The following is a 25033-nucleotide window of genomic DNA, read 5'->3' on the forward strand; positions in this document are numbered from 1 at the left end:
ACAGACACACGTGTAGATGGTGTAACCCCAATACAGAGTAAACCGAACTTGCAAAGTGCAAGGTGCCCAGTTCAGATTACAGAATATAACCTCTTCCTCCCTATCTCCTTTTTTTCTCTGAATTTCCTACACCCGTTCCTCTCAGCAAAAAAGACTCTCTTGGTCTGGCAGTCGTGTATTGTTCAATATTTCCTTGTTCAGAATTGCTTGGCCGTCTGGAGACATTCTTTGTTTCCAGGCAGCAGGGAGTGATGAATGGTCACAAGCAGTGTTTCCTGTAAGCTCAGCACTTGGGCAGCTGCTTGGGAGAGAATCAGGTGCTGCCAGCTGATTAGCAGAGCACCCATAGCCAGCAGTGTGTGCTTTTATTGGTGGTGCACATCCACAGATGCTTTGGTGCACGTAACAGAATTTATTTCAGTGACGGGTGGACAACAAAAGAAGCTGTTTCTGATGGAATTTCCAGCTGGGAGTGGAGAACTAAAGTATCACAAATCCGAGGACAAAATATGTAGTTCTGGTATTTCTGGTCTGATATTTTCTGGACTGAAGAGATCCAGAGGTATGAATAAGCTTTAGATCATTCTCTGAACTTTCTCTTTATAATGAGCTGAATCAAAACCTCCGCTATCACAAGCCTGTAGTCTAGGCAGCATTTGAAGTCTGGATCACAGTCCAAGTCCAAAATTGCTGCCTTGAGCCAATCTGTAGCTTAAATTCTTTGGAGACTAAAAGTGGGGTTTTCAGAGTATCTTTGGGGAGTTACTGAATGCGGGTACCTAACCCCCTCAGGTACCTTTGAAAATGACAGCTGAATTTTCAGAACTCACAGTTTCTCCTAAGTGTTTGTTTAAGTTACAACCTGGAAACTGAAAACACCCTAAAAATGAGTATAGAGTTGAGAGGGAGCAAAGCAGATGTTATGGATGAGGCATAGGGCCAAGATTCAGAGAGCCAGGGCTCTCGTCCATGGTGTTTCTGAGTGAGCTCAGGCTAGTCTGTTGTGTGCCTCATTTTCCCTATCTGTTAAATGGAAATAATAATTCCTCCTAACCTCCTAGGGTGTTGGGAATCCAAACGCCCTGCTGTTTGGGTGACCCTCAAACACAGCAGCAAAAAGCACCCTTGAAACGCCCACAAGGTACATTTTCCAAATGTGTATCTGGAGCTCATAAAAGTATCTTCCAGTTTCACGTGGCTGTTTAATTCCCTTCTATGCTGAAGATGTTTGCCAGATTTTTCCCCCCAGCTGCTCTTTAGCAGTCCATCTCCCAGATCCTCACTGCAGGGCTGATCTCAGTGTCAAACACTTGAGCTTTGCATACTCAAAGATTTTGTTACAGACCAGGATATTCCCCACCCCTCAAACCTGGAAAAAAAGGATCAACCGGCACAAAGGGAGAAATCCTAGAGGACCTCCTTCCAAAAAGAGAACACTGACAGGTTGACAGTAATAACCCAGTCACAGACATTTTCCTGCATGCAAGTACTTACATCTCTTAAAAAAAAAATTCAATCAGCTTGGCAATTAGTGGATTGGCAACTGTAACAGATGCAAACTGATCATTAGTCCCTGACAGCGTGTTTTTGCTTCCCGAGCAGCAGCCATGAGTTTGACTGGTGCTACCTAGATATGTGAAAGACGGAGGATCAAGGCATTTCTCACTTACTAAGATTGTAACAGGCTTGGATTTTTCTCTCACTGTGTGTATGCCCAGTGCCCAGGACAACAGGGCCTCGGTTCCATTTAGCGTCCTGTAGTGCTACTATATCATAAATCATATCTTATTTATCTGGCAGTTTAGCTGTCAGTCTCTCCGTCTTTCTCCATCTGGCTTCCTGTTGCCCTCTACCATTCATATTTCCACCTGTCACTTCATCTCTCCACCCACAGCTCCATCCATCTATTTTTATATCCACTCTCCCATTACTTTCAGGGGCACCTCAGCCCAAGCTCAGCCTAGAGGTCTAATTCCCATGAGCCTCAGGTTTTTACCGCAGTTTTCTCGCATTGAAATCAGTGGATTTTGCATTCTGTTTGAGAGTGCTTGTGATCTTAAGTAGTTCTTCTCATCTCTTATCTATTGTCCCATTGTGCTGATTCTCATTGATGACTGCCGGGTTCCTCCTTCAGAGCTGTCAGTGACATTTTAATGAGGCGATGCAACAATATGGGTCTGTCCTGGTCTCTTCCTAAAACATCTAGTGAAGGTCTTGGACATATCACACACATTTGTCATTCACGTAACAAGGGACTTTCATCAGCATAGAGACAATATCAGCATTTAGGTAGAACATCAAATTAGTTTTAGCAAAACACTTCTCATACTCTTTTACAATATTTTTCTAAAGTCTGAGTTCAGCATCAGGTAGAGGTAAACTGTTACAACAAGATTAGATGTAACTAAAATGAAATTTTGTACTACAACCCTGTCCCTGCCATTGGCAGGCCTGGGCAGAACCTGCATCGCTTTCCCCCAACCCCTTGTTTTCTCGTTTCAGCCCCCTGCGGAGGGATCCTGATGGGGCCAGCAGGAGTCATCTTGTCACCACAGTACCCTGAGCCCTATCCCCCGGGGAAGGAGTGTGATTGGAAGTTGACGGTCTCACCCGATTATGTCATTGCCCTGGTGTTTAACATGTACGTACTCATGAGCAGCTCCGCTGATCTGTTTCATTTCTGTCAGGGCCTATGGGAGCGGGGAGGGGGTGGGGCAAGGCTGGAGTGAACGAGCTTGCCTAAGCATCCCCTGCTCTCCAAAGAGGATGTCCCAGGTACCCATGGATCAGTTTCTGAACCTATGCCAATAAAAAGAAAAAAGAATAAAACCACTTGTATCTGTAATCCTCTGGGCCATCCTGTCCGTGGCCCATATGTAAGAGCTGCATAGACACTTCTGGACTCCCCTGCCTTCCTGTGCATGGAGGGACCCCTTTTCCAGCTCAAACCCAAATCTCGGTCAAAAAATGGGTAGAGCAGCATGCCCCAAAGTCCAGGAATTATGTCTGTGGTTGAAGTCACGGGGAGGCTCCTGCTCCACTGGAAGTGCCCTGACCCTGTCTCCCAAGAGCCCAAACCAAGGGACACTCAACATATATCTTAACGGATCTCTGCTGTGTAGATATGAGGCGAGGGGCCTCGTGGTCCATATTGCTCTGCATAGCCTGAGGAGTTTGACCGCTGTGAATCCTAGACAGGGTCTTGCATAAGATTCAGGCTGCACGTTGCACAAAGCGTGGACTGGATCTAGAGCGAGACTGGCGTTACGGTGTTGCAGAGCTCAGCCTTCTGCTTCACCTATAGAACCCCGAGGTGGCTGGAAAGGGGCATCTGCCCAGGCCCAGGCGACAGACTCGGGAGCAAAACCTCGTCCTTGTCCTTCCAGCAGCTGGAATCTTTCTAATGCTTACACCCTCTCCACCTTGAAACCTTCCAGTTACATTGAGGGAAAGAGTCATCTCCTTGTGTGCCTCACATTAATTTGCATTTTCCATAACAACCTTATGAGCATCTCAAAAGGCTCTTAAGAAAACAGACTCTCTGCATGGAAGGGCAGAGAAGGGCGGCATTAATAGACATTGATTTGTTTGGGACTTCTTCCCCGCCCACCACTGGGACAGCCTGGAGGTTAAGGTTGGGCAGGGACTCTAGAGAGCTAGATTCAATTCCCAGCATTGGTGTGGTCTCTCTGGAAGACTTTGAGCATGTTCCTTAGTTTCTTGGGACCTCAGTTGCTAATCTGTAAAATGGGGCTAACACCCCTCCATTTCCTCCACTGGTCTGTCTTGCTCACTTAAATGGGATGTATTTTGGTGAAGGTGCTATTTCCTTCTTGTGTGTCTGGCCAGCACCTGACACACTGGGGCCCCAGTCTCTCTCTTTGGCCTCCTGCTGCTCTCATGAGACATATCGTAGTTCAAGCTTTTTCTTCTGGTTTTTTTTTTTTTCCAGCTTTAATTTGGAGCCCGGGTACGATTTCCTCCACATCTATGATGGCCCCAGTTCACTCAGCCCCCTGATCGGGAGCTTCTACGGCTCGCAGCTGCCTGACCGGATAGAGAGCAGCAGCAACAACCTCTTCCTGGCTTTCCGAAGCGACGCCTCCGTGAGCAATGCCGGCTTTGTTATCGATTATACAGGTAACCCCCTAGCTGTAGCCTGGACCATGCTGTGCCATTCTTCAGCACAGCTGACTCCCGGGGGGTACATTAGAACCAGCCCAACACAGCAAATGCTTCCTGGATGAAACATAAGCAGGAGATTGCACCTGCTGTGTGTGGCTATTGCAAAGGCCAGTTAATGGGGCATAGTAGACAGACCCAGCAATTGAAAAATAGTTGGGACTAGGGATGAGACTCCAAGAGGGAGCCACCGGGTGACCTAGTCTAAGTTGTGGTGTAGCACAGGATGCCAGCACTCAAATACAAAATGCAGCGATGGAGACCAGGGTGTATTACAGCCGACAGGAGGGACCTCAGTGCCTGAGGCTCCCACATTAACAGGTGAATGATTACATGAGATATACTGAGGTAACCCTGGCAAGTGACTCGTACCTACGCATTCCAGAGTAAGGTGAAAAAAAATACAATTGCTAGAGCCCTGCCCAGATACAAAATTTGTATTTGCAAAAATGAGCTGTGGATATCTACATCTACAGGTGCAGATACCCGTGGATGTCAAGCAGATATCTGCAGAGATGCAGGGTTCTAGATACAAAGTTTGTATCCACATCTGTAAAAATGAACCATGGATCAGTTAGTCCCTGAGTATGTATGCAAAAACCAGCCAGCGAAATATCTGGGGGAGAAAACTCTTGGTGCCACTACAGAGCATTTGTCTTGTGTCCCCTCTCCAGCCGGGGCCATCGCTGATGCTTTGAAGGAAACCAAAAAAACCCAGACTATGATGTGGGGACAGGACTCCCTTCCTGACCCCTGCAACTGAAACCCTGAAGCATGAACATTACAAATATAAGACTTATAAGTAGAAGAGCCCCCTGGGTTGGCATGTCCTGCCCTGCAACATCTCAAATAGCCCTGTCATACAATCCCACAAATTGGTCCAACTGCCTCCTATAATTAATTGTTGTTTTCCCCACACCTTCTACTGGGAGTTTGTTCCAGAACCTCACCCAAAATATAGTTAGAAACCTTCTTGTTTCCACTGAATTTGTTCATGGCCAGTTTATCTCCATTTGTTCTTTTCTCAGGATTGTCCTTTACTTTTAATAGCTCTTTTCCCTCCTGCCATCATACTGTGCATTTAGAGAGAGCAATCCTATCTCCTAAGCAAAGCCACGCTCCTCCCATCTCTTTGCATAAGCCAAGCCTTCCATTCCCTGACAGACAGTTGGTCTTCTCTGCACCTGAATTCCAGTCTGAATTCATCTTTTTTGAATACAGGTGACCAGAACTATACACACTAGTCCAGGTGAGGTCTCTTATCAATGTCTAGTGCAATGGTGCTAGTACTTCTGCACCTCTGTTGCAAAATGCCTTTCGCGATACATCCTCCGATTACATCTGCCATTCTTCATAGCTGCGTCACACTGATCTGAGGTCAGTCAAGTCCTCTGAGCTAATAATTTGTAGAGTTGTCCATCAAGTAGGTGCAGCCCCAGAGCCCTGGCTACAGTGGAAGCTTTGGGAGGTGTCGGCTCTTGGAGAGGTTCCCTAGTGTACCCAAACTAGAAATGCTCACCAGAAAGTCCAGTGCTGTGATTCATTTTCATTAGCTGCTGTAGAACTGACTTTGGCATCTAAAGCAAAGGAAAGGCAGGGAAGGCTGCGAGGGGAATGAGTTTCCATGTGCATTGTCTTGTGTAACCCTCTACTCTGCCACTGATTTTCCTGTCCTTGGATAAGTCATTCAACTTCTTTGCTTCAGTTTCTCCAGCAGTTAGACTGGGGATGATGATACAGGTGCCCTTTGCAAAGTGCTTTAGGATTTCAAAGTAACGCTTCCATGCTAGATTCCCAGTGTGAAATCCTGGCTCCTTTGAAATGAATGGCAGAACTCCCACCAACTTCCATGGGGCCCAGATTTCACCATCTGAGCTTCCAGTTTCTCATCCCAGCTACATGGGCCCCAGCAGTTGAGATGGCAGCATGGGAGTTTTTTGGGTCCATTATTGGGTAAGAGCTGGACAAACAGTTACATGGGCTGATCTGAACCAGCCTGTTTCTAAAGAGATTGCATTATGCAATAAGAAACAATTCTGAGATCATTGTTTTACTGTAGTGCAGTAGAACCAGCCTTGTTGTGCTCTGTGCTAAGCGCACACCAAACGGAAAGCCAATCCCTTCCCGCAAGATCTCATTACTGCAGCCTGCCACATTGAAACATGCAAAAAAGCTACCAGTGAACTGGGCTTGTGCTGCTCCCTTTGCACCATGTCTTTGCTCATTTCCTCAGCTTAAATTGCTGCGATGTTTCTGTTTTTCCTCCAAACATCATATTTCACCCAGCGCTGAACAAGTAGTTGTGTTTGTTTGCCAGGCGTTCCTTTGCTGAAGTGCTTGCCAGACTGCTGCACTTGAATTATCTGTCCATGTTGAATTACACAGACTTTGCCTGGTGCTCAGGCTTGCGTGTCCCCAGTGCAAGGAGAAGACACAGGCTATGTCAGTGGGACACAGATAAAGTGATGAGGGAGTCATCAGTGCATGGCTGATGGTTGGGTATTTCTGCAGTATTCTTGTTATGCTTATAAGGAGCACACAGGATCTTTTTAGAGGGACAAGGCAAGAATGCCGCATTTATTGAGAATACAGCACCATTATATTATATGCATATAATATACACAGTTTTCTCAGAGGCACACACAGACACGCGCGCGCACACACACACACAGACGAGTCTTGTGGTTGCTCATAGTTACCAAAAGTTGCTTACTTTAAGTGATTATAGAGCCAGGTTCTTTTGATGGATCAAGGCTCCGATGTTGACAAGACAAGAGGAACCCAACCATATAATGGTGCACACATCTTTTATAGCTTTTAGTCCATAGTCCTGGTTCTTTCCCACTGCCCCAGGCATGATGAGTCACCAGTCAATGGCATATGGGTTTGATTCTTTCCCATTGCCCTCGGTTTCTGTGTGACTCATCACCTACAGATGGGACTTAATCTTCCTCTCTGGGTGGGTCACTGCTGTAGAGTCCAGTTCTCATTGTTCTTCAGACACCAAGTCTTAGTTGTCCAGACAGGCTGGCTCCAGAGGGTAACTCTCTAAGCATCCACGTTCACACTTCCAGGTGGCTCTCACACACACCTACTCTCACACAGACTGCACAAGGTTTACAGGCTCATACTAAGTTAAAAAGGAGTTTTAAACACAGTATGGAATCCGGTACAAAGTGTCTGTGAATATAAAATAACCAGTATAAAGTGTAATACAAAGGTACAGAGTAGTATAAAATAACAAATCTAAAGAGTAATACAAAAGTCTGTGGTCTATTAAAAAGATATAGCATAATACAGGGTGATACAACAATACCTGGTAATACAAAGTTTCCATTAAAAGATACATTACTATCCAGGGTTGTTACATTTTCTTTATTTTACAGCTGATCTCTGTGGTATGATATTCCCCAGGGCTGGGGCTGGCTGCATTGGCTTCCAGTTTGTGCTTTTTTTTCTGCCAAGTGCAGGAGAGCCGGCTTGTGTTCTGTGGACAAGTAAGGACTTGGAAGATTGAAATGGCAGTACTTTCAGCCTGTGGGCATGAAGGGGCAGTGAAGGGCATGCTTCATGACACTCGGCACCAGCTCCCCATGAAGATCAGATCACTAAAGTTTTCTCCTTTCCCATAACTGGAACTGCATGGCCTGATACTGAGTGACTGTGTCCCTGTGCTCACTGAAGGAATGCAGGAGGTGTTTCTGAGCCACCTCTGTGTTCTTTTTGCTCTGCTTGCAGGCACCTGCCTGCCCTCCAATGTAAGTTAGAGCAGCCTCGGGGCTGCTTCAGTTTACGCTTTGCTCCCTGGGCAGACTGAGAAGCACAGAACCACTATAATGTGGTGGATTTTGGCTATGCTTCTAATCCATCCCCTACACTGGGGGCGGGGAGAAGAGACCATATAGAGCTTATCAGTACTTCAGTGAAAGACCCACAGCTGGCCCAGGTTTGTTGACTCAGGCTTATGGGAATTGGGCTCTTGTACTATTAAATTGTACTATGGACATTGGGGCTGTCTCAGAGTCCATGCAACAGCCTGAGCCCAAATATGTACATTGCTATTTTCAGTCCTGCAGCCCAAGCCCTGTGAGAAGAGTCAGCTAACCCAGGCACTGAGTGACTAAGCTGGAGGTTTTTTACTGAAGTGGATGTAGCCATAGGGTCTGTGGAGCAGCTGTACTCCAGCTCTGGAAGCTCATTGTACAGGGGAGATTCTTGGGGCCACAGCACGTGTGTGTTTACTCTCCCCAGGAGGTCCCTGCATGCTGCCAGAGCAGCATGAAGGCACTTTCATGTAGCTCTGACTCAGTCCCAACTGGGTCTTTTGGGAAAGCAGAAGAAAGTCAAGGAATACCTTTTATCTTCAGAGAGGAGATAGTGGGAGAGACCCATGTGTAAACACACACACCTTGCATTCTGTGTAATCACTGTGAGAGTCTGCCTTGCTTTTCTCCATTCATTTTCCCCCATGGAACTAGTGTCTAGTTACCCAAGCCAGGTTATTGTTACAGAAATGGGACAAGCAGGCCACCAGAAATTGGCTGGTGAGTTTCACATTCTGTTTCTAGTCAGTTTCAATTGCCGGTTCTGACCCCCTCCACTCAACATTTTACAACGGGCCCCCACAATTGGAAGCAAAAGCATGTGTACAGGAGGGCTGAGATTCCTGAGAGAATCTTCCTCAAAGTCTGACAATGAGAGCTGAGCTCTGAGCAGTCTCAGCCCATGTGAAAATCTGCCCCTGAAGGTTTGAATCCTGCCTGGGTGCACGTATAACTGGGTTAGTTCTTAAGTGGCCTCAACTGGCATTTGAAGCCTTAAGATAATGGGGTGGCATTTGCATTTCCAGGGCTGCAGGGGAATGTCTTTAACAGGGAGAGAAGTTCTTCTGAGAGTTTTAGGCTATGTCTACGCTACCCCAGAAGATTGGCCCAGTCAGGGTTGATCTTCCAGGGTTCAACCTATCAGGTTAACATCGACCCCTGTACTCCTTGCGAGACGTGAGGAGTAAGGGAGAAACTCCCATCAACCTTACTGTGTGAGGACAGCCATGTAAGTCAATATCAGATAAGTCAATTCTAGCTACACAATTGCCTTAGCTAGAATTAACGTATCTGAAACTGACGTCGTTTCCTAGTGTATATCTGGCCTCTGTTAAATAAATGTCAACACAAACAAAATGTGGCCAGCGGACTAGCTCTGCAGCCGGGTTAAATCAATGTAGCTGTGTACTTTTCACTGTACTTCGGTCTCAGGATATGTCTACACTAAGGCAAGGAGTACCACTGTCAACGGGGTACCCTCAGTTCTGTTGCGAGGAGTAAAGGAAGTTTCTCCCACTGACCTCCTGTAGTGGGGCCACGCTAGAAATTCAACCTAATGGTAGGTCAACTCCAACTATGCAATTCCCGTAGCTGGAGTTGCACATCTTAGGTTCTGTGGCACCTGATAGACTAACAGAAAAGTTTCAAACATGAGCTTTCGTGAACACAGACTCACTTCATCAGATGGCATCTGATGAAGTGAGTCTGTGCTCACGAAAGCTCATGCTCAGAACTTTTCTGTTAGTCTATAAGGTGCCACAGGACCCTTCGTTGCTGTTACAGATCCAGACTAACACGGCTACCCCTCTGATACTTGACATCTTAGGTTGAATTTCTTTTCTAGTGTAGACTAGACTGTAGTTAATGAGGTTCTACCTCCTGGGCTTTGGATGCTGTACATCTACTACTTCTCTGACCCTCCCTTAAGTCTTCTAGGGCAGACCAGCCCTGAAATTGTAATATAAAAATCAAGACTATTCCTTGGCAGGAGAGGTGACCATTTGGACTAGCTTTTAGTTATCATACGGGAGGAGAAAAACGGTATGATAGCCCATTTCTCTCCCCGCTTCTGCTCCCCATGCAGCAGCTCACCTTTTAAAGGGCTATTCACAGATTCCTTGTTAAGACCTTGATTAAGGAAAGCATTTGGCTTGAAACCCTGGATGAACCGTAATCTCCATTATGCATGAACTACTCCCACTGGAGCAGCATAGACGTATCAGACCAAAGAGCTTAGTCCCCAAAGTATATTTGTAAAGGGAACCAGTTGCCAAGCCAGGTGTCCTTTCTTCTTAAAGCAGTGGCTTTATGGCCTTTAAAGTGTTTTATTTCTTTCTCTAGGGAATCAAAGTAAAAACACACCTTCTGGTGGATTCAGCTGGAAGAGCAAGGGGTGTAAGAAATGATTAAAGTCTTAAGCTGGGGTTTTTAGCTGTTCTTTGCTTTCCAGCCAGGCTCAGAATTAGCAAAGCCAGCTGTGTTATTCAGGGAGGCCTGAAATTAAAGCACACCCCAACCTGCTGCTGTTTGTAGTTTTGCCCCAGGGGCGCTGAACAGAGGAGTGGCATCTGCTCAGCAGCCTGAGTTAAGAAACAGTTGGATTGTAGCTGATGTGGTAGAGGCTTGTGGTTTTGGTCACAGATTCAGCCCCACCTGCCCTCAACCCAGGTCTGTCGTCGTTACAGGAGGGAGCTTGTCTGGGAGGTCTCTGAAGCTCGGGATGTGTTTCCTTGGCTGGGGGAAGTATGTAATTCAGGGGTGCTGAGACCCCTAAGTGGGAGAGGGATGTTTGCTCTACAGATTCAGCTAGGAGGCTTTTGGTTTTTAACAGCTGCTCTGACAGAGGCATCCGGTGTGGAGGGGATTCTAGGGAGACACCAGCCATGGGCTCATGCCTTGACCCTGCTCTGTCCATTCCCTACCACATCCCTGCCCATACCCCACCCTTCTCCCACCCCTGCTCCATCCATGCTATGCCCCCTCTTCACCCCTTCCGTGACCACGATCCTCCCACCCTTCCCCAGCTCCACCCATGCCCCACCTTCTCCCAACCCCTGCTCTGCATTACATGGCTTCCTTTGTGTGGGGGGCTGTCCATCCCCACTCCCCTGGAGTGGTGCAGCCTGACAGTAGGTAGCTCAGGCAGCACTGATGGTGAGTCCAGGGGTGGGGGGGGGACTCTGGGGAGTTCATGTGACCCCCCCCATATATCCACCACAAGCAACTCTCCTATGCACCCATGGCTGGTTTCTAAGGTCCCAGGTTCAGTACTGCCTGCCAACAAGCAGGGTCTGTTACATGTGCATGGTTAGGGTGTTTCAGCTGGGGGAGGGGCTGAGGGTGGAAGGAGAGCAATCATTTTGCAGGATTTGCTAAGGGATGTAGCTTGAGAAGCCCGGTGTGATGACAGGCAGCTTGGATGTACCTGCCGGGGGAGGCTAGTCACTGCTGATTAAAAAAACATTCTAATGCTGGGAGGTGCTGGGACTGTCTGCAGGCATCTCTGCACTGCATGGGGATAGAGCAACCCGGCTGGCCTGGGACAGGTGACACAGACACATGAAACTCCACCTCGAGGGATGAAAAATTGTTGTGTCGACATTCTGACTTGGGCTGGAGCCTGCAAGGGTTCGAGGGCTCAGAGCTTGGATTCCTGCAGGACTCCAGATGTCCGTGCAGTGATTTCTAGTCTCACAGTCTTAGCTCTATGAGTCTGAACCAGCTGACCCAGGCCACCCACGGGGTTTTGTATCCTGGTGTAGATATACCCAGAGATTTGGTGGGGTATTTTCAGGTGTTCAGTGTGCACATAGCAGCATGTGGCATTAGACTTCATGTGCCCAGCAGGTCAGTCAGAGCTAATTAGTTTTCCAAGTGTCCTTTTTAGGCTGCCTTCCCCAGGAGCTGGATTTTCTTTGTCTCATCCACACCCTCGTTTGCACGCATAAAAATGCGATTCACTCTAGGATGTGATAAGAATTTGACTGTAAGAAGATTAACTAGTATCTTAACTGGATTTGATTTGAGGAGGAAAAATAAAAAGGCACCCAGGCAGGTACACTGAACAGACACTTTTCTTGTTCTTCTCTCATTAGATAGTCTTTGGAGGCAGGACAGCTTTCCACCATCGGGTTTTGTTCTCACGCCCATCACTGAGGCATTTCAGTTTTGCTTTAGCTTTTCGGAAGTAGTACACAAGAGTCCTGATCCCCAGTCCAGGGAACTGCCCCCTCTCTCTATGAATTCAGCTGTTCCAGGGTTGCCTCTCTCTAATGGGAATAGAGCTAATGACTGAAGCTAGTGTAGACAGTACTCCGGAACTAGCATGGACAGTCTTTCAAATCAAGTTCTTCCTTCCGACAGCAATGCATTTGCATTTGAGATCCTCTCCTTGGCTCCCACAATTCACAGGCATCCGAGTTTCTTTGCCCTCACGAGCCACTGCTCATCATTGCGGAGTATTCCATCTCAACCAGCTTGCACTTTAGCTGAGTTTCAGGGGGAAGGAGGGAATAATAAAACTCACCTTGCTATGAACAAGAAGCAGTGGGCTTAAACTGCACCAAGGGAAGTTTAGGTTGGACGTTAGGAAAACCTTCCTAATCATCAGGGTGGTTAAACACTGGAACAAATTGCCTAGGGAGGTTGTAGAGATCACTGGAAATACCTAAGAGCTGGTTAGATAGGCATCTATCAGCGATGGTCTAGATGGTGCTTGGTCCTGCCATGAGGGCAGGGACTGGACTCAGTGACCTCTCGAGGTCCCTTCCAGTTCTACTATTCTATGATTCTATGCCAAAGTCAGAGAAATGCTGCGTCAGCAAGATGGAATGTCTCTGTATAGTGCAGAGCCCTCAAGGACATGAGTCTTGCTTTCCAACTGCTGTGGCGTACAAGGCTGGTTTGTGGGGTGGAGCCAGGACTAAGAGGGTGTTGCCAAGGGTACAACCATCAGCAGTAATAGAACATGTCCTGTCCTGTTTGCTCTTCCCTGTGACATCGCAAGCTGCCAGGCTGCCTCTTCCCATCCCATTCTCGTCGTTCGCTCCTCAGACCAAGCCAGGCAGATGTTTTGTGAGTGGTAACTGCAGGCTGGATTCCTGGGAAGATATATTGATTCCAGCTTCTACAGACCCTGGACTGCCAATATGCTTTCCATGCCCAGGGGGTTATAGTGAGGATGCTGTTCCAAAGGGCCCCCTACCCCTCAGCAGCAGCTGACAGGCACAGCGAGAGAATGTGTCTGGCCTAACTGGGGAAGAGAGGGGAAAGTTAGGAAATTGATAGAATATGGAGCTAAGAGAAATGACTCCTCAGACCCCCCCCTTCACCACATGCAGATTAGCTCTGTCATTGGGAGGACTTGCCTGCTTTCAAGTGCAGCTGAGGCTGCATGTTAGACTCACCCTCCCAAACCTGTGCATGGAGGCAGCGTGATCTAATGGGTAGGGTGCTAGACTGGGATTCAGTTACGAATGCTGCCACTGCCCTGCCACATCTCATCCCTTTTCTCGGTGCCCACCTGTAAGGCAGGGAGGATGGTGCTTTTAGCCTTCCATCTGTAATGCTGACAGACGCAGGTTGCCAGCCCCAGGGATAGAACCTGTGAGCATAGGGTCTCAAAGCAGGGGGAACAAAAGGTGGCCTCATTAAATTAGGGCTGATGCACAGTGTTATTCCCCCCCCCCACCCACCCCCCACAAACACACCTACAGAGTCAATCACGCCTACATACTTCCCACAACGCCAAACTGCTGGGAGAAAAGAATGCGGCTTTAACTTTGCTCATTAACTTCCCCACGCACTGGAAGGAGACAGCAGGTTCAAGTTTGAGAAGCGGCAGCAAACGTAACTTTGGGGAATTGGAGGAAGAAGAAAGAGAAGGGGGAGGGGGAGAAAAGAGAGGGTACAAAAGAAAAACCAAGTATCTTGTTGGGTTTATTGTCAGAGCAGCATCCCAAGCACGGTTCAAAAACACTGGCTTGTTTGTAACGTCTCCATGCGTAGGGTCAGCTCCCCACACGTCACAGGCTGACTTGTCTCCGAATCCCCAGGCAAGTCCTCCCAGCTGTGTCAACCCCAGATGAAACATTAATTACCAGAGACTTTATAATCCTTCCCCAGTAACATGCAGGGAAAGACACAGCAGCCATCCACCAGCCTACTTCAGAAATCTGACATCTTCTCTGGGACTGGGCTCGGATTACTGGCCTCCAGCTACGACACACGTCCCCAGCTAGGACACGCGTAGTGAATTCCAATCAGCCCTGTCTCCTGTTATCTTGGTTTGGAATCAATGGGTCTGAAAGTGAAACTCTGGAACGGAGTAGGGGGAGGGAAAGTATAGATTCAGAAAGAGCGTGGTTTTGGTACTGCCACTCCGTGTGAAAGACACAGCTGGGCAAATGTGCATATAGGTTTGTATTGTGAGTGCTTTGCCAGTGTAACTATAAGCATATCCCAGCAAAACTGCGCTTTTGCTGGTATTGTTAATTTCAGTGCCCTGCCCCACCCCAAGTGAAACAAGCTAAAAGTGCAGTTTTGCTGCTATATCAAGTGACTGCTTTAGGACCATTATATATTGCCACTGCTACATTGGTCAGGGAGCCCACCACTTCACACTGGGGCTGAGCACACATTTTCTGCACTAGTAGATTTTTTTCTTAAAACAAAACAAAACAAAAAAGCCCCTAAACAATTTGTTGTCTGGAGCAATGAAGAAAATACACTTGTTAGGGAGGAAGCTCTGTCAAAGTAGTGATTCTGAGTCACACCTAGTGGTTGGTGAACCTCAGAAGGAACCGAGGTTGCACTGGATTTTAGAAAGCACTCCCGAAAATTTGGATGCTTTGATGCTTTTCTGATTCTTCCACACCTCTTGAGCCTTTTGCAACCACATGCATGCAGTCTGTCCAGATAGCCAGCCTGCAGCTAAATCTTCTCATGTTGCAACCCAGTGGCATGTCTAACATTGCATCCCAGCTGGTGCCAGGAAGTGCAGAAGCAGGATTTGAGGGCCGTCACTGCATCTTTTTTTGAACATATTAGTGGTTTGATTTGCTGTCAGGACAGTGGTGGAGATCTCTTCTTTAGCTATATTGGCTAGCTCATCTATAATGATAGCTTAAAGGCAGCATTAAAAAGAGTAGGGAAGGACTTAAAGCTATATCACTGTCCGTCAGCAAGAGAGAAAGTTAAACTATGAAAAAACATGCCCATGCTGCATGCATTTAAGTTTCAAGTGGCATTTGAAATGATTCCATAAGGTAGAAGGCACTCGTCTGCAACTACACTAGCAAGGGCTGTTGAAACCATTCAGCATTACCCAATAATTGCAGTGGCTAAAATGAACATGCTTCCAGCTAGGTATATCTTTCTTTTTTGGAACATATTATGGTGGCATCCAAAATATAGCTCAGTAGTTCACACATTAGTTGTAGGTCTCAAGTGAATACACAAGTGTTGGAGGCCAATGGTGCTCTTCCGGATAATGGGGAGAGGGAAAAGGAGTTTGGAACAGGAAAGTTAGGCTTGGTCTATACTAGGCAGGTAAGTTGATTGCAGATACTCAATTCTAGCCATGGGAACTGCATCGCTAGAATCGACTTATCTGCAATTGACTTACCTGGCTGTCCTCACAAAGGGAGGTTGATGGGAGAAACGCTCCTGTTGACCTCCCTTCCTCCTTGATCTCCCTTCCTCCTGGCTGTCGAGGATTACAGGGGTCAGCTGCCAACCCCAGATAGTATGATTTCTTGTGTCTCTATCCGGCACGTGAAATCGTACTCCAGAACATCGACCCAGAACGGGTTGATCTTCTGGGTCATCTAGACATAGCCTATGATAAGCAGGTCCTTGTTGAAATCAGTATGACAATTGTTCAGAGATTTAGTACAGAGGACTACCCAAAAATTCAGTGGCAGGATTCCACCCATGTACCTTCTTCTGTTGGGTTATAGGGGACATAAACCTGCTGCAAGGGGCTGGAGAAGAAATTTCACAGGGAGAGGTCTTTGGGTTACCATAACTAATACTACACAGGTTCCCTCTTCTGTCCCCCTCCATCACCACTGCACCCCAGCAAAGGGATGGAGTTAGAGACAGATGGGCTGAGTGGTTGCGCCTGCTGTTACACAATTCTGACTTGTGCTGCAGGCTATAGGCAGCTCTGGGGAAGCTGACATAACCTGGAGCAGCCCCCAGAGGTGGCTAAATTATGCCAGGAGCTTAATACAAAGGTGAGTTAAAGTTGCATGTGCATTTTCCTACAGCTGAGCTATACCTGCTGGAATTGCAGCTCAGCATCTGACCCTAGGTGCTTATCCAGGTTGACCTAGACCACTTTGGTATAGGAGGCATGATAGAATGTCAAGGTTAGGCATTTCACAGCTGTCAACTTTCTTGGGATGTTGTTTATTCTTGTCCTGGGTTGGACTCTGGAAGCAAAGAGGTATGGAACTGAAAACAAACGAAGCATAACCAGTTATTTCTCACCCTTCCTAAACCCATCCATCGTGTGTCCATTATTATTTTATCCAGTCAGCTTTGCCCACAGCGGACTTACAGACACAAACAAGATGATTCTGGCATGAATTCCCATGTTCCTTTTTGAAGATGGCAATTCCCGCCGAGCTACAGCCGGCTTAGCGATGTATCTGCAAGGTGTGCTATAGAACATCCAGTGGTATTTAACATTCAGAGAGACCCAGAGATGGGGAATAGTTCAAACAGCCCCAAAAAATGAGTCATTGTTTTGGACTTGAAAATACAGGTATGTGCATTGAAAAGGTGCCCTGCTCTTTTGTGCCTTGTGGTCTCGCCGTATCAAAGGAAGAGAGTCTGTGCTTCTGTAAAGCCAGCGGCGCCTCTAGTTGAGCAGCACCAGCTGTGTGTGGGACCAAGGAGCCCAGTGTGGGAACGCTCCGGCTTATGGCATTTTCTCTTGGTCAATGATATTGCACCCTGATTATTTTTTTTACGTAACTTCTCAGAGCATTGTCTGAGGATTTAATTGTTCAGGGCAAGTGTCACATCAACAGTCTTCAATACCACTGTCCTCCGCCTGCAGAACAGATGCAATGCAGACAACTGCAGCACAAGTTTTCTTCAGTGTTCCACAGCATGTCCCATCTGTGACTTCCAGTAGTCAGAGGACAGATTTATAGCGACATCCCCATTTGTTTGTTGCTCTTTCTGCCAAGCTGGCTGGGCCAAGGACCAGTTTTGTGTGTGAGACAGAAAGAGAGCTGTGGACAGCAGGAACGAGAATCCCAAATTCACTTCATGCAAGATAGCCAATTCTTTTTAATCCCTATCAGACAGGATTGGTTTAGAAACAATCACCTCTTACTTCCAGAGGTGGAAGAAGTACCCCAAAAGTTACTTGTGTAAAAGTGCAGCTGCTTGGGGTAGGCGGGGTGTATTTAGGTACAAGTTATCAGTGTCCTGCTGGAAAACTACTTGAGTAAAACTACATGCATACACGCAAGTCACATCTGGATTGTACTCAAGTATACAGAAATGAAAGCAGCTGCGTTTTTACTCAAGTAATTTTGGGGGTACTTTCCCCACCTCTGCTTACTTTGCACAGCTGGGCCTTGTTGAGGTACGATGCTCATTTTGCAGAAGGACAAATCAAAGGACAGAGAAACGGAGTCTTACCCCTGATCCCATGATGATTCTGGTGGAGGCTCTGGGGATCCAGTGCAGAAGCCCCTATGCCCAGTCCACTGCTGCCACTGCGAACCAAACCCCTCCAGCATTAGTGGTTGTCCCAGGGACTCAGCAATGAAGGAGTTGGTGGATTGGGTCCGCAGTGTTGACAACCTGCCAAGAGTCATCACAGACACATGGACTCTCTCGGGAAAAGCAAAGCAGCCCCAAAGAGAGAAAACAAAAGAGCAGCAGGGACGCGCTTCAGCAATCAGCCGCCAGCCCCCATCAGCAGGGACTGGCGCACGGCACGTCAGGATTTCTCAGTGCGAGCATGGAGACGGAGATCAAGCGTACAGCGGAGGCTTCTGACAGCTGGGTGGGAGGCTGACTGGCAGGTTGAGGCGACATCCCCTTGTTAGACGAAATGCAGGGAAATGCTTCAAAATAACAAGGGAGGTATAACGTGGTCATGAGGAGCGCCGGTGGGTGCAGCCTCATTAGGGAGGAGGCTAATAATGAGCAGTAGCCTTTCAGAGGCATCCGGGCCTGCAGGATGGAGAGACAATTGGATGAGACAGTGCAGTGTTGACCCTTGTACATGTCTCGTGGGGAGGGATGCGCGTGGGCTGCCTTTACTGGGAGGCCCCGCCCCCTCATTTGAGGCCCCGCCCCTGCCACTCCCCTTCTCCGAGGCGCTCCCCCCTGCTCACTCCATTTCCCCTCCCTCTTTTGTTGTCCTCACCCTCCCTCAGTCAGTAATTTTCACCAGTCCTGGCTCAGGGTGTTGGGATGCAGTAGAGGGCTCTGGGTTGGGGTCGAGGGGTTTCTAGGGCAGGTCGGGGATCAGGGCTGGGGCATGGGGTTACGGCACGGTGGGGGGTGGGAGTCGAGGCCTCCAGCTAGGGTGCAAGCTCTGGGGTCAGGCTGGTGATAGGGATTTGGGGGTCAGGAGAGGGCTCCAGGCTGGGGTCAAGGGGTGTTCGATGGGCAGGAGGGGAAGTGGGGCCAGGGATTGGGCCACTGGGGTGAGGGCTTCAGCTGGGGAAGTGGGCTCTGGGGTGGGGCTTGGGATGATGGGTGTGGGGTGCAGAAAGGGGGGCTCTGGGCTAGGACTGAAGGATTCAGCGGGTGGGAGGGGGATCCAGGCTGGCACAGGGGGTTGGGGTGCTGGGGGTGGCCTCAGGAGTGCAGGATCTGGGCAGTGCTTATTTCAAACAGCTCCCAGAAGGAGTGGCATACCCGACTCCAGCTCCTACCTGGAGCTCTGCACACTGCCCCATCTGGAGGCACCGACCCCACAGCTCCCATTGGCAGCTGACAGTTGAGCAGGGCAGGATGCAGAATGCATAGGAGCCCAGGTGGGGATGTGTTGCTGCTTCGGAGAGCAGCAGGGAACCTTCCTGAGCCTTCACTCCAACACCAACCAGGCTTTTAGCTGTCCAGTTGGCAGTGCTGACCAGAGCCCCCGAGGTCCATTTTCCACCTGTTCTGGTCAAAAAACAGACAGCTGGCAGGCCTAGCTCTGCTTCCAGTGTCAACCCCAATGTCTGACACCGCGGCCTTGTGCTGACATCCAAGGCCAGTGTTTTCCCTCAACGCCAGGTGTGCGTTGCTGTGCCCAGCCCTGCAGGAGTTTCTTGAGCAGTGTACAGAAGAATCTTACTACTGGTGAAAGCCACCTGCTTATTATTGTAGCTGAGCACTAGTGGTTGTTATCCAAAGACTGAGCTACAGACGACAAAATGGCACTCCTGGTCTGATCCCATGGCCTCGTGGTCATGTTTTCCAGTACCCAGGCCTGGTCTCTTACTGTTCAGCATCACCGAACTCTCTCTGCCCAAGTTGGACCTGGAGGAAACAATGGGCTAGAAATGAAGTTCTTTGTATCTTCCACAATCAGAACGATTCTGCTGCCTTATGTCAGAGCATCACCACCCTTTACAAATAGATAGCTAATTGCACTGCGTATCACGCTCCCTGTGGCCCCTCCAGATGGCAACTAAATTGCGTTTTCCCATATTACAGTTGAGAAGAATATTGCAGAGAGCAGAATTGGGGTGGCCAATGTCATGCAACAAGGCAGTGGCAGAGCCGGAAAAAGAACCCAGGATTTTTGAGTCCTCCTCCTGTGCTTTTACCACTAAACAGCACCTCCCTCTAGCAAAGAGGAGAGGTTTTACTGCATGTGGTTCAGTTCAACTGTCCATAACAGAAGCACTTGAAACTCTTTCTCCTGTCCCTGCCTAACTACTGTCTAATGGCACCACTGTCCAGGGAGACCACAAAGCTAATCCTACTTTTCCCTACAAACAAAGGAGCCAGAGGAGGGCCTGGTGGGAAAGAGCTGAGTCTTTTTTCTTTCAAAGAAAATGAAAACCACTCCTTATAATTCTCTAAGCAATTGCAATTGTTCACAGACCCCACTGTTCACCAAAAAACCTCAAGCTTTAAACAATTTCTAAATGACAAAGCACAGGAGTAATCATAGCCCCTAATTATATTTCATTGTTTTAAAAAAAATCCCTCTAAAGTAGAAGAAAATTAGCCACAGCCTGATGGATCTGCAATCTGTGCTGGAATTCTCATATGTAAATGGGGATTTTAACTCAGGGCAGAGAGGGGAAAATGCCTTCATTTTGTCTAATTGCACGTAGTCGTTCTGCAGTGATCTCAGTCACCCTACGCACCTGGATAAAAAGCCAGCAAGCAAATGGCCCCGTGTATCACTGTGGGTTAGAGCACTAAGCTGTCAGACTGGAGAGAGGCTAGGGACAGAGATCGTACATCCAAGCTGTGTTGAGGGAGTGGGGCCCTTACTGTGCAGGCTGCACAAGCACTCACATGTTCTGATTGACAGCGTGCATTGCATTGTCGCCAGTTCAGGAAAGCACGTATGCTGCTATTCCAATAAGTGCTCTGCCTGATTTGGTGCCAGTAAACTTGCCATTAATTGCAGGGAATGGCACCATCGCTGTCTCCCTGCCCCTCACCACTCCATGCTTTCACAAGTGATTTAGAAGTAGGCCTGGACAATTGCACGGGGGCCGGGTGTTTCAAAGCAGCCCAGAGCTCCCAGCTGCTGCTGTTGTGACAGCAGCCATGGCAGGAGCCCTGCCCCCTTTTGAAACGCTGCGGAAGTGCCACTCTGCGGCTACATGCTGCTGTGAGGGGTGGAGGGAAGGGCCCTGTGCCGTGCTGCAAGCGGCGGTAAGGGCTGACTGCCTTCAGCTCTGCCCTTTCTGGGGGCACAGAATGGAGCCCCCTGCCAGGGTTCCCTCTAATTTTTTCTATCCAGGTGGAATAAATTTTGTTAGGTGCACCAAAGCATGCGTGGATGTGCACCACCAGTAGACACACACACTGCCAGCTGTGGGCGCTCTGCTAATCAGCTGGGTGGTACCTGACTGTCTCCTGGGCGGCCGTCCAAGCACTCAGCTTATAGGGAACACTGTCCCCCGCACCTCGTCCCTGGGCCCACAGTGCCTGTCAGCCCTGCTGCCTGAACCAAGGTCTGGGATTTGAATGCCCCCAGATTCCTCGGGATGTGTGAATGTGTTTGAAATCCAGTTGGTGGAGCTAGATCCAGCTCTTGGGATCACCTTCCACCTTTCCCCAATGTATTGTAATGAGCTGAAGTGGAAAGTCCAGATCAGAAAAGCTGGTTCTGAACTTGGGATCTGCCTTTTTTCTCGAAGGGTTTAGATGCTTAGGAAGGGTTTCAGAGACATGTTTTTAATATCAACCCTGGTATTATGTCCATTCTATAGGACTTGGGAGATATCGTTAAAAGTGCCCAAGTGGTTAGGAGCCTAACTCCTATTGCCTTTCAGTGGGAAGAAAGGGTAATATTTTTCCAAGCACCTAAGCCACTTTTAAAATTGTGAGTTAGGGCTGTAAGTCACTTACAGGCTTCTGAAAATGTTGCCCTTCATGCTCACCTCTGAGATGGTGGTTTGTGGAACCCATTGCAGAATGTCCGTGCAAAATTAGAGGGTCAGTGGAGGAAAATGGCTTATAATGTCAGCAGTACTACAGCATTTCCAGAGGTTGTATGTCATAAATGCTCTTCAGTTGAAGATCTAAAAGCACTTTACAAACAGTAACTAAGGCTCACAAAACCCTTGTGATGTGTTATTAGCCTCATATTAAAGATGGGGAGACCGAGGCACAGAGAAGTGAAGTGATGTTCTCAAAAACACCCAGCGAGAGAGTTTGTCTTCACAGCAGAGCTACCCTAGGTGACTGGCACCTGAGTTAGCTAGCCCAGGTGGGAGCAGCCCTGCTGCAAAGCCCATACCCAAGTTACTGGCTCCTCACGGGTGATACATTTCCCCATGTGTGTTGCTAGGACTCCTGGTGGCGTATCCCATGGGTCTTTGCATCTTGCGGCAAACTGTGCTGCAGTGTGGCTCTTTCCAAGTGCATTGTGGGAGAGCTGGTCTGTCTTTCTAGGCACATGTCAGGGATTATGCGATAACATGGGAGGACTATCAGCACTCAGGTGTTGTACGCTGCATCCTCACGGGAAGGTATGTAGGTTCCATGCAAGTCAACCCAGATCCCACCCTCCAGGCTGACCAGTGAAGACAGCCCCTTTCTGGCTCAACTGTTAATGACAGAACTCATGAGTCCTGACTTCCATAACTGTAACCATGTACTATTTACTTGCTGGCTGAGCATCTTCATCCAGCCTTGCAATTTATTTTGCAGAAAATCCCAGGGAGTCTTGTTTTGATCCCGGGTCCATTAAGAATGGGACCCGAGTGGGCACAGACCTGAAACTGGGATCGACGATTACTTACTACTGTGATAGCGGCTATGAGATCGAGGGAGTCTCCACCCTGACGTGCATCATGGGCGGGGACGGCAAACCCGTGTGGAACAAACCTCGGCCAACCTGCACAGGTACGGATGGGGGGCGTAGAGCAAGGAGCCGGCTGTGCTGCCAAGTCTTGCAGTGGTACAAACCATTCAGACACGCAGACGTCCCTTTCCTAGAGAGCTCATCAGGGCAGGGGGCATTTGTTTCTACTCCTATAGAAAAGGCTGAATGAAAAATGAAAGTGCTGACTGCCCGAGGTCAAGAGGAAACTTAATCTGTGTGCAGATTATTTCACAGATGTCCATTATGAGCAGGACCGTCCTTACAATTTATGGGACCCTATGCAGAACAGGTTGAACCTCTCTGATGCAGAACTCTCTCGTCTGGCGACATCTGTAATCCAACATGATTCTATTTAGCCAGACAACCACTTATGTACGTGGCCAAGTTTCCTGGGGTCCCATAAAGTTTGTTTACAGACGCCAGTGCTGCTTCTCAGTGTTCTGTGCTGGTACTTAGCTCTGATTAACTCCCAAATGTCTTCTGAGAGCCCAGTCATCAGTGGCAGTGCTGCTAATGTGCTAGACACTACTGGCTTCCTATGATTCAGCAAATTCTCTGGTTTAGCTCTGGTCAGGTGCTGAGGATACCGGAAAGAGAGGTTCAACCTGTACAATTAAATAGGTGTCCCTATTGGAGATGCCACCCATTAGGTGTGATGATTTTTGAGAAATGTAATTTTATAACCTTCAGCAATACACTAATGAATTATTTTTAAAGCAGGTTTTAAACAAAGGTTCTGTAGATTAACACAATTAATTCAGAAACTGTCTACGTGGGTTGGCCAATGCCTGTTAAATGGATTTATGACCACTTGAATGGTTCTTTCACAGGTGCAGGGTTTAGCGAATAGGTCTGGCAACTTTTTTCACTTTTAAGTTAACTAGAACCTCTCCGGAGGAAGCAGAGCCACAGAACAGGGATAGGAAGAGGCAGGTCGGTGGACAGTAAGACCCATTGGTGCCTCAGATTTTCCAGTGCTCTACGCAGCTGCGTATTCTGGCTCTGGTTACAGTGGGGCCAATAGCCACCATTGGCCCTGGACTAATGTGGGAGCGGGGGCCCAGTAACTTGTAACCACCAGCCGGCAGACTGCAGCCTGGACCTCTGAAGCTTTGTGCAGGACCCTCTGTCCTTTGTGCTAAAAGCCAGCTGGCTCTCAGCTCAGGCTAAGGCTGTGGAGGAGACTCATTCTTTTACTGTGAAAGTGGTCTAGGTGCCACAGCTGGGTGTGTGGGTTACATACTTTCTCTAGCTGAGGAAGCACATCCAGAGCGCCAGAGACCCATTTGAAATCCCAGACAAGCTCCCACCCAGAAGGAGTGGGTACTGAGGCGGTCAGCCCTTAGCATGTCCTGGACCGTGGCACTGGGTCCCCCTCCCTCCCAGCTACGTGGAACAGAGCTGCCATGGCGCTTCATCAAGGTCTGGAGCTGCAACCACCTCCACTGCCAAAGTAGCAGTGGCAGTGGCCAGAGCTCCATTGAAACATTGGGCCCCGGGACAATGACCCCTTTTGCCTCATCCCTGTTGTCAGCCTGACTGGTTATGAGGCCTCTTGCCCCTTCTTGTGATGATCCAACTAAGACAAGGTGCTGCACTAGTGTAATTATCAAACCCAGCATGACAAGTCCTTCCTTCCTAATACAGCATCTTATTCAGGAAGCCACTTAAGCCTCTGCTTAAATCCCTCCTCATTCAGGAAGGCACCTACGTGCATGCTTAATTGATTTCCTGAGCCGGGGTGGGAACTGGCATGAAAATAGGAAAAAGTCTTTTTTCTCCCCACATAAGCTTTCCCGTTTTTCATAAGAAAATTATGTTGATGAAGTGTTGGTAATCAGCTCTGCTTGCTAACGGGAGCTGAGCAAGAGAGAAGTAGGCTGGCATGTGAATGAGGAAGGGAAAAATCAAAGGTCTGAAAATGTTCTGAATGGGATGGCTGCGTTGGCGGCTGCACCTGTGCCTGTCTCCTGTTGCTGAAAAACAATGGATAGATTAAGAACCATCCCTCCAACTCCTGTGCTTTAGAATCAAATGGATAGCACTGGAGATCTTGCATTAGGCTGCATACTGTACGTGACGTCCACCCCATCCGTGGGGTGGTGGTGGTAATTAACCGTGAAGCAAGCATGAACTTGAATTAGGATAAGCTGTTTTGTTCTTAATAAGAACTTGCAGCGAGTGCCGCTCCACCTGAGGTGTAGAATTGATCACCGATTCAGGCAGCCAGCCCTGCACAGAATTATAACCACATGGCTAAACGTATTTGGAAGCAGTGGAGAACATGGGTAATGCATGAAGCCAGCGTTTGAATGACAGCTGCACCAGTGGCATCTTCCAATGGTTTCTTTCCTGATTTTTGTCTTTCAGCGCCATGTGGCGGTCAGTACACTGGATCAGATGGAGTAGTTCTGTCTCCAAATTATCCTCGGAATTATACAAGCGGACAGATCTGCCTGTACTTTGTCATCGTGCCAAAGGACTATGG

At 48.2% G+C, this 25033-nt stretch overlaps 1 protein-coding gene across 1 annotated transcript in view; it reads left to right on the top strand.

Moving 5' to 3' along the window:
* CSMD2 (CUB and Sushi multiple domains 2) overlaps positions 1-25033 on the top strand; it is a 575415-nt gene that overhangs the window by 418549 nt on the left and 131833 nt on the right. Inside the window, exons 28-31 of the mRNA XM_074976068.1 lie at positions 2503-2641; positions 3953-4140; positions 22371-22565; positions 24916-25032. Coding sequence (XP_074832169.1) covers positions 2503-2641; positions 3953-4140; positions 22371-22565; positions 24916-25032 — 639 coding nt within the window. The remainder of the gene's footprint in view (positions 1-2502; positions 2642-3952; positions 4141-22370; positions 22566-24915; position 25033) is intronic.

Source organism: Carettochelys insculpta, chromosome 24 (assembly GCF_033958435.1).
Source record: "Carettochelys insculpta isolate YL-2023 chromosome 24, ASM3395843v1, whole genome shotgun sequence".
Classification (NCBI taxonomy): Eukaryota; Metazoa; Chordata; order Testudines; family Carettochelyidae; genus Carettochelys; species Carettochelys insculpta.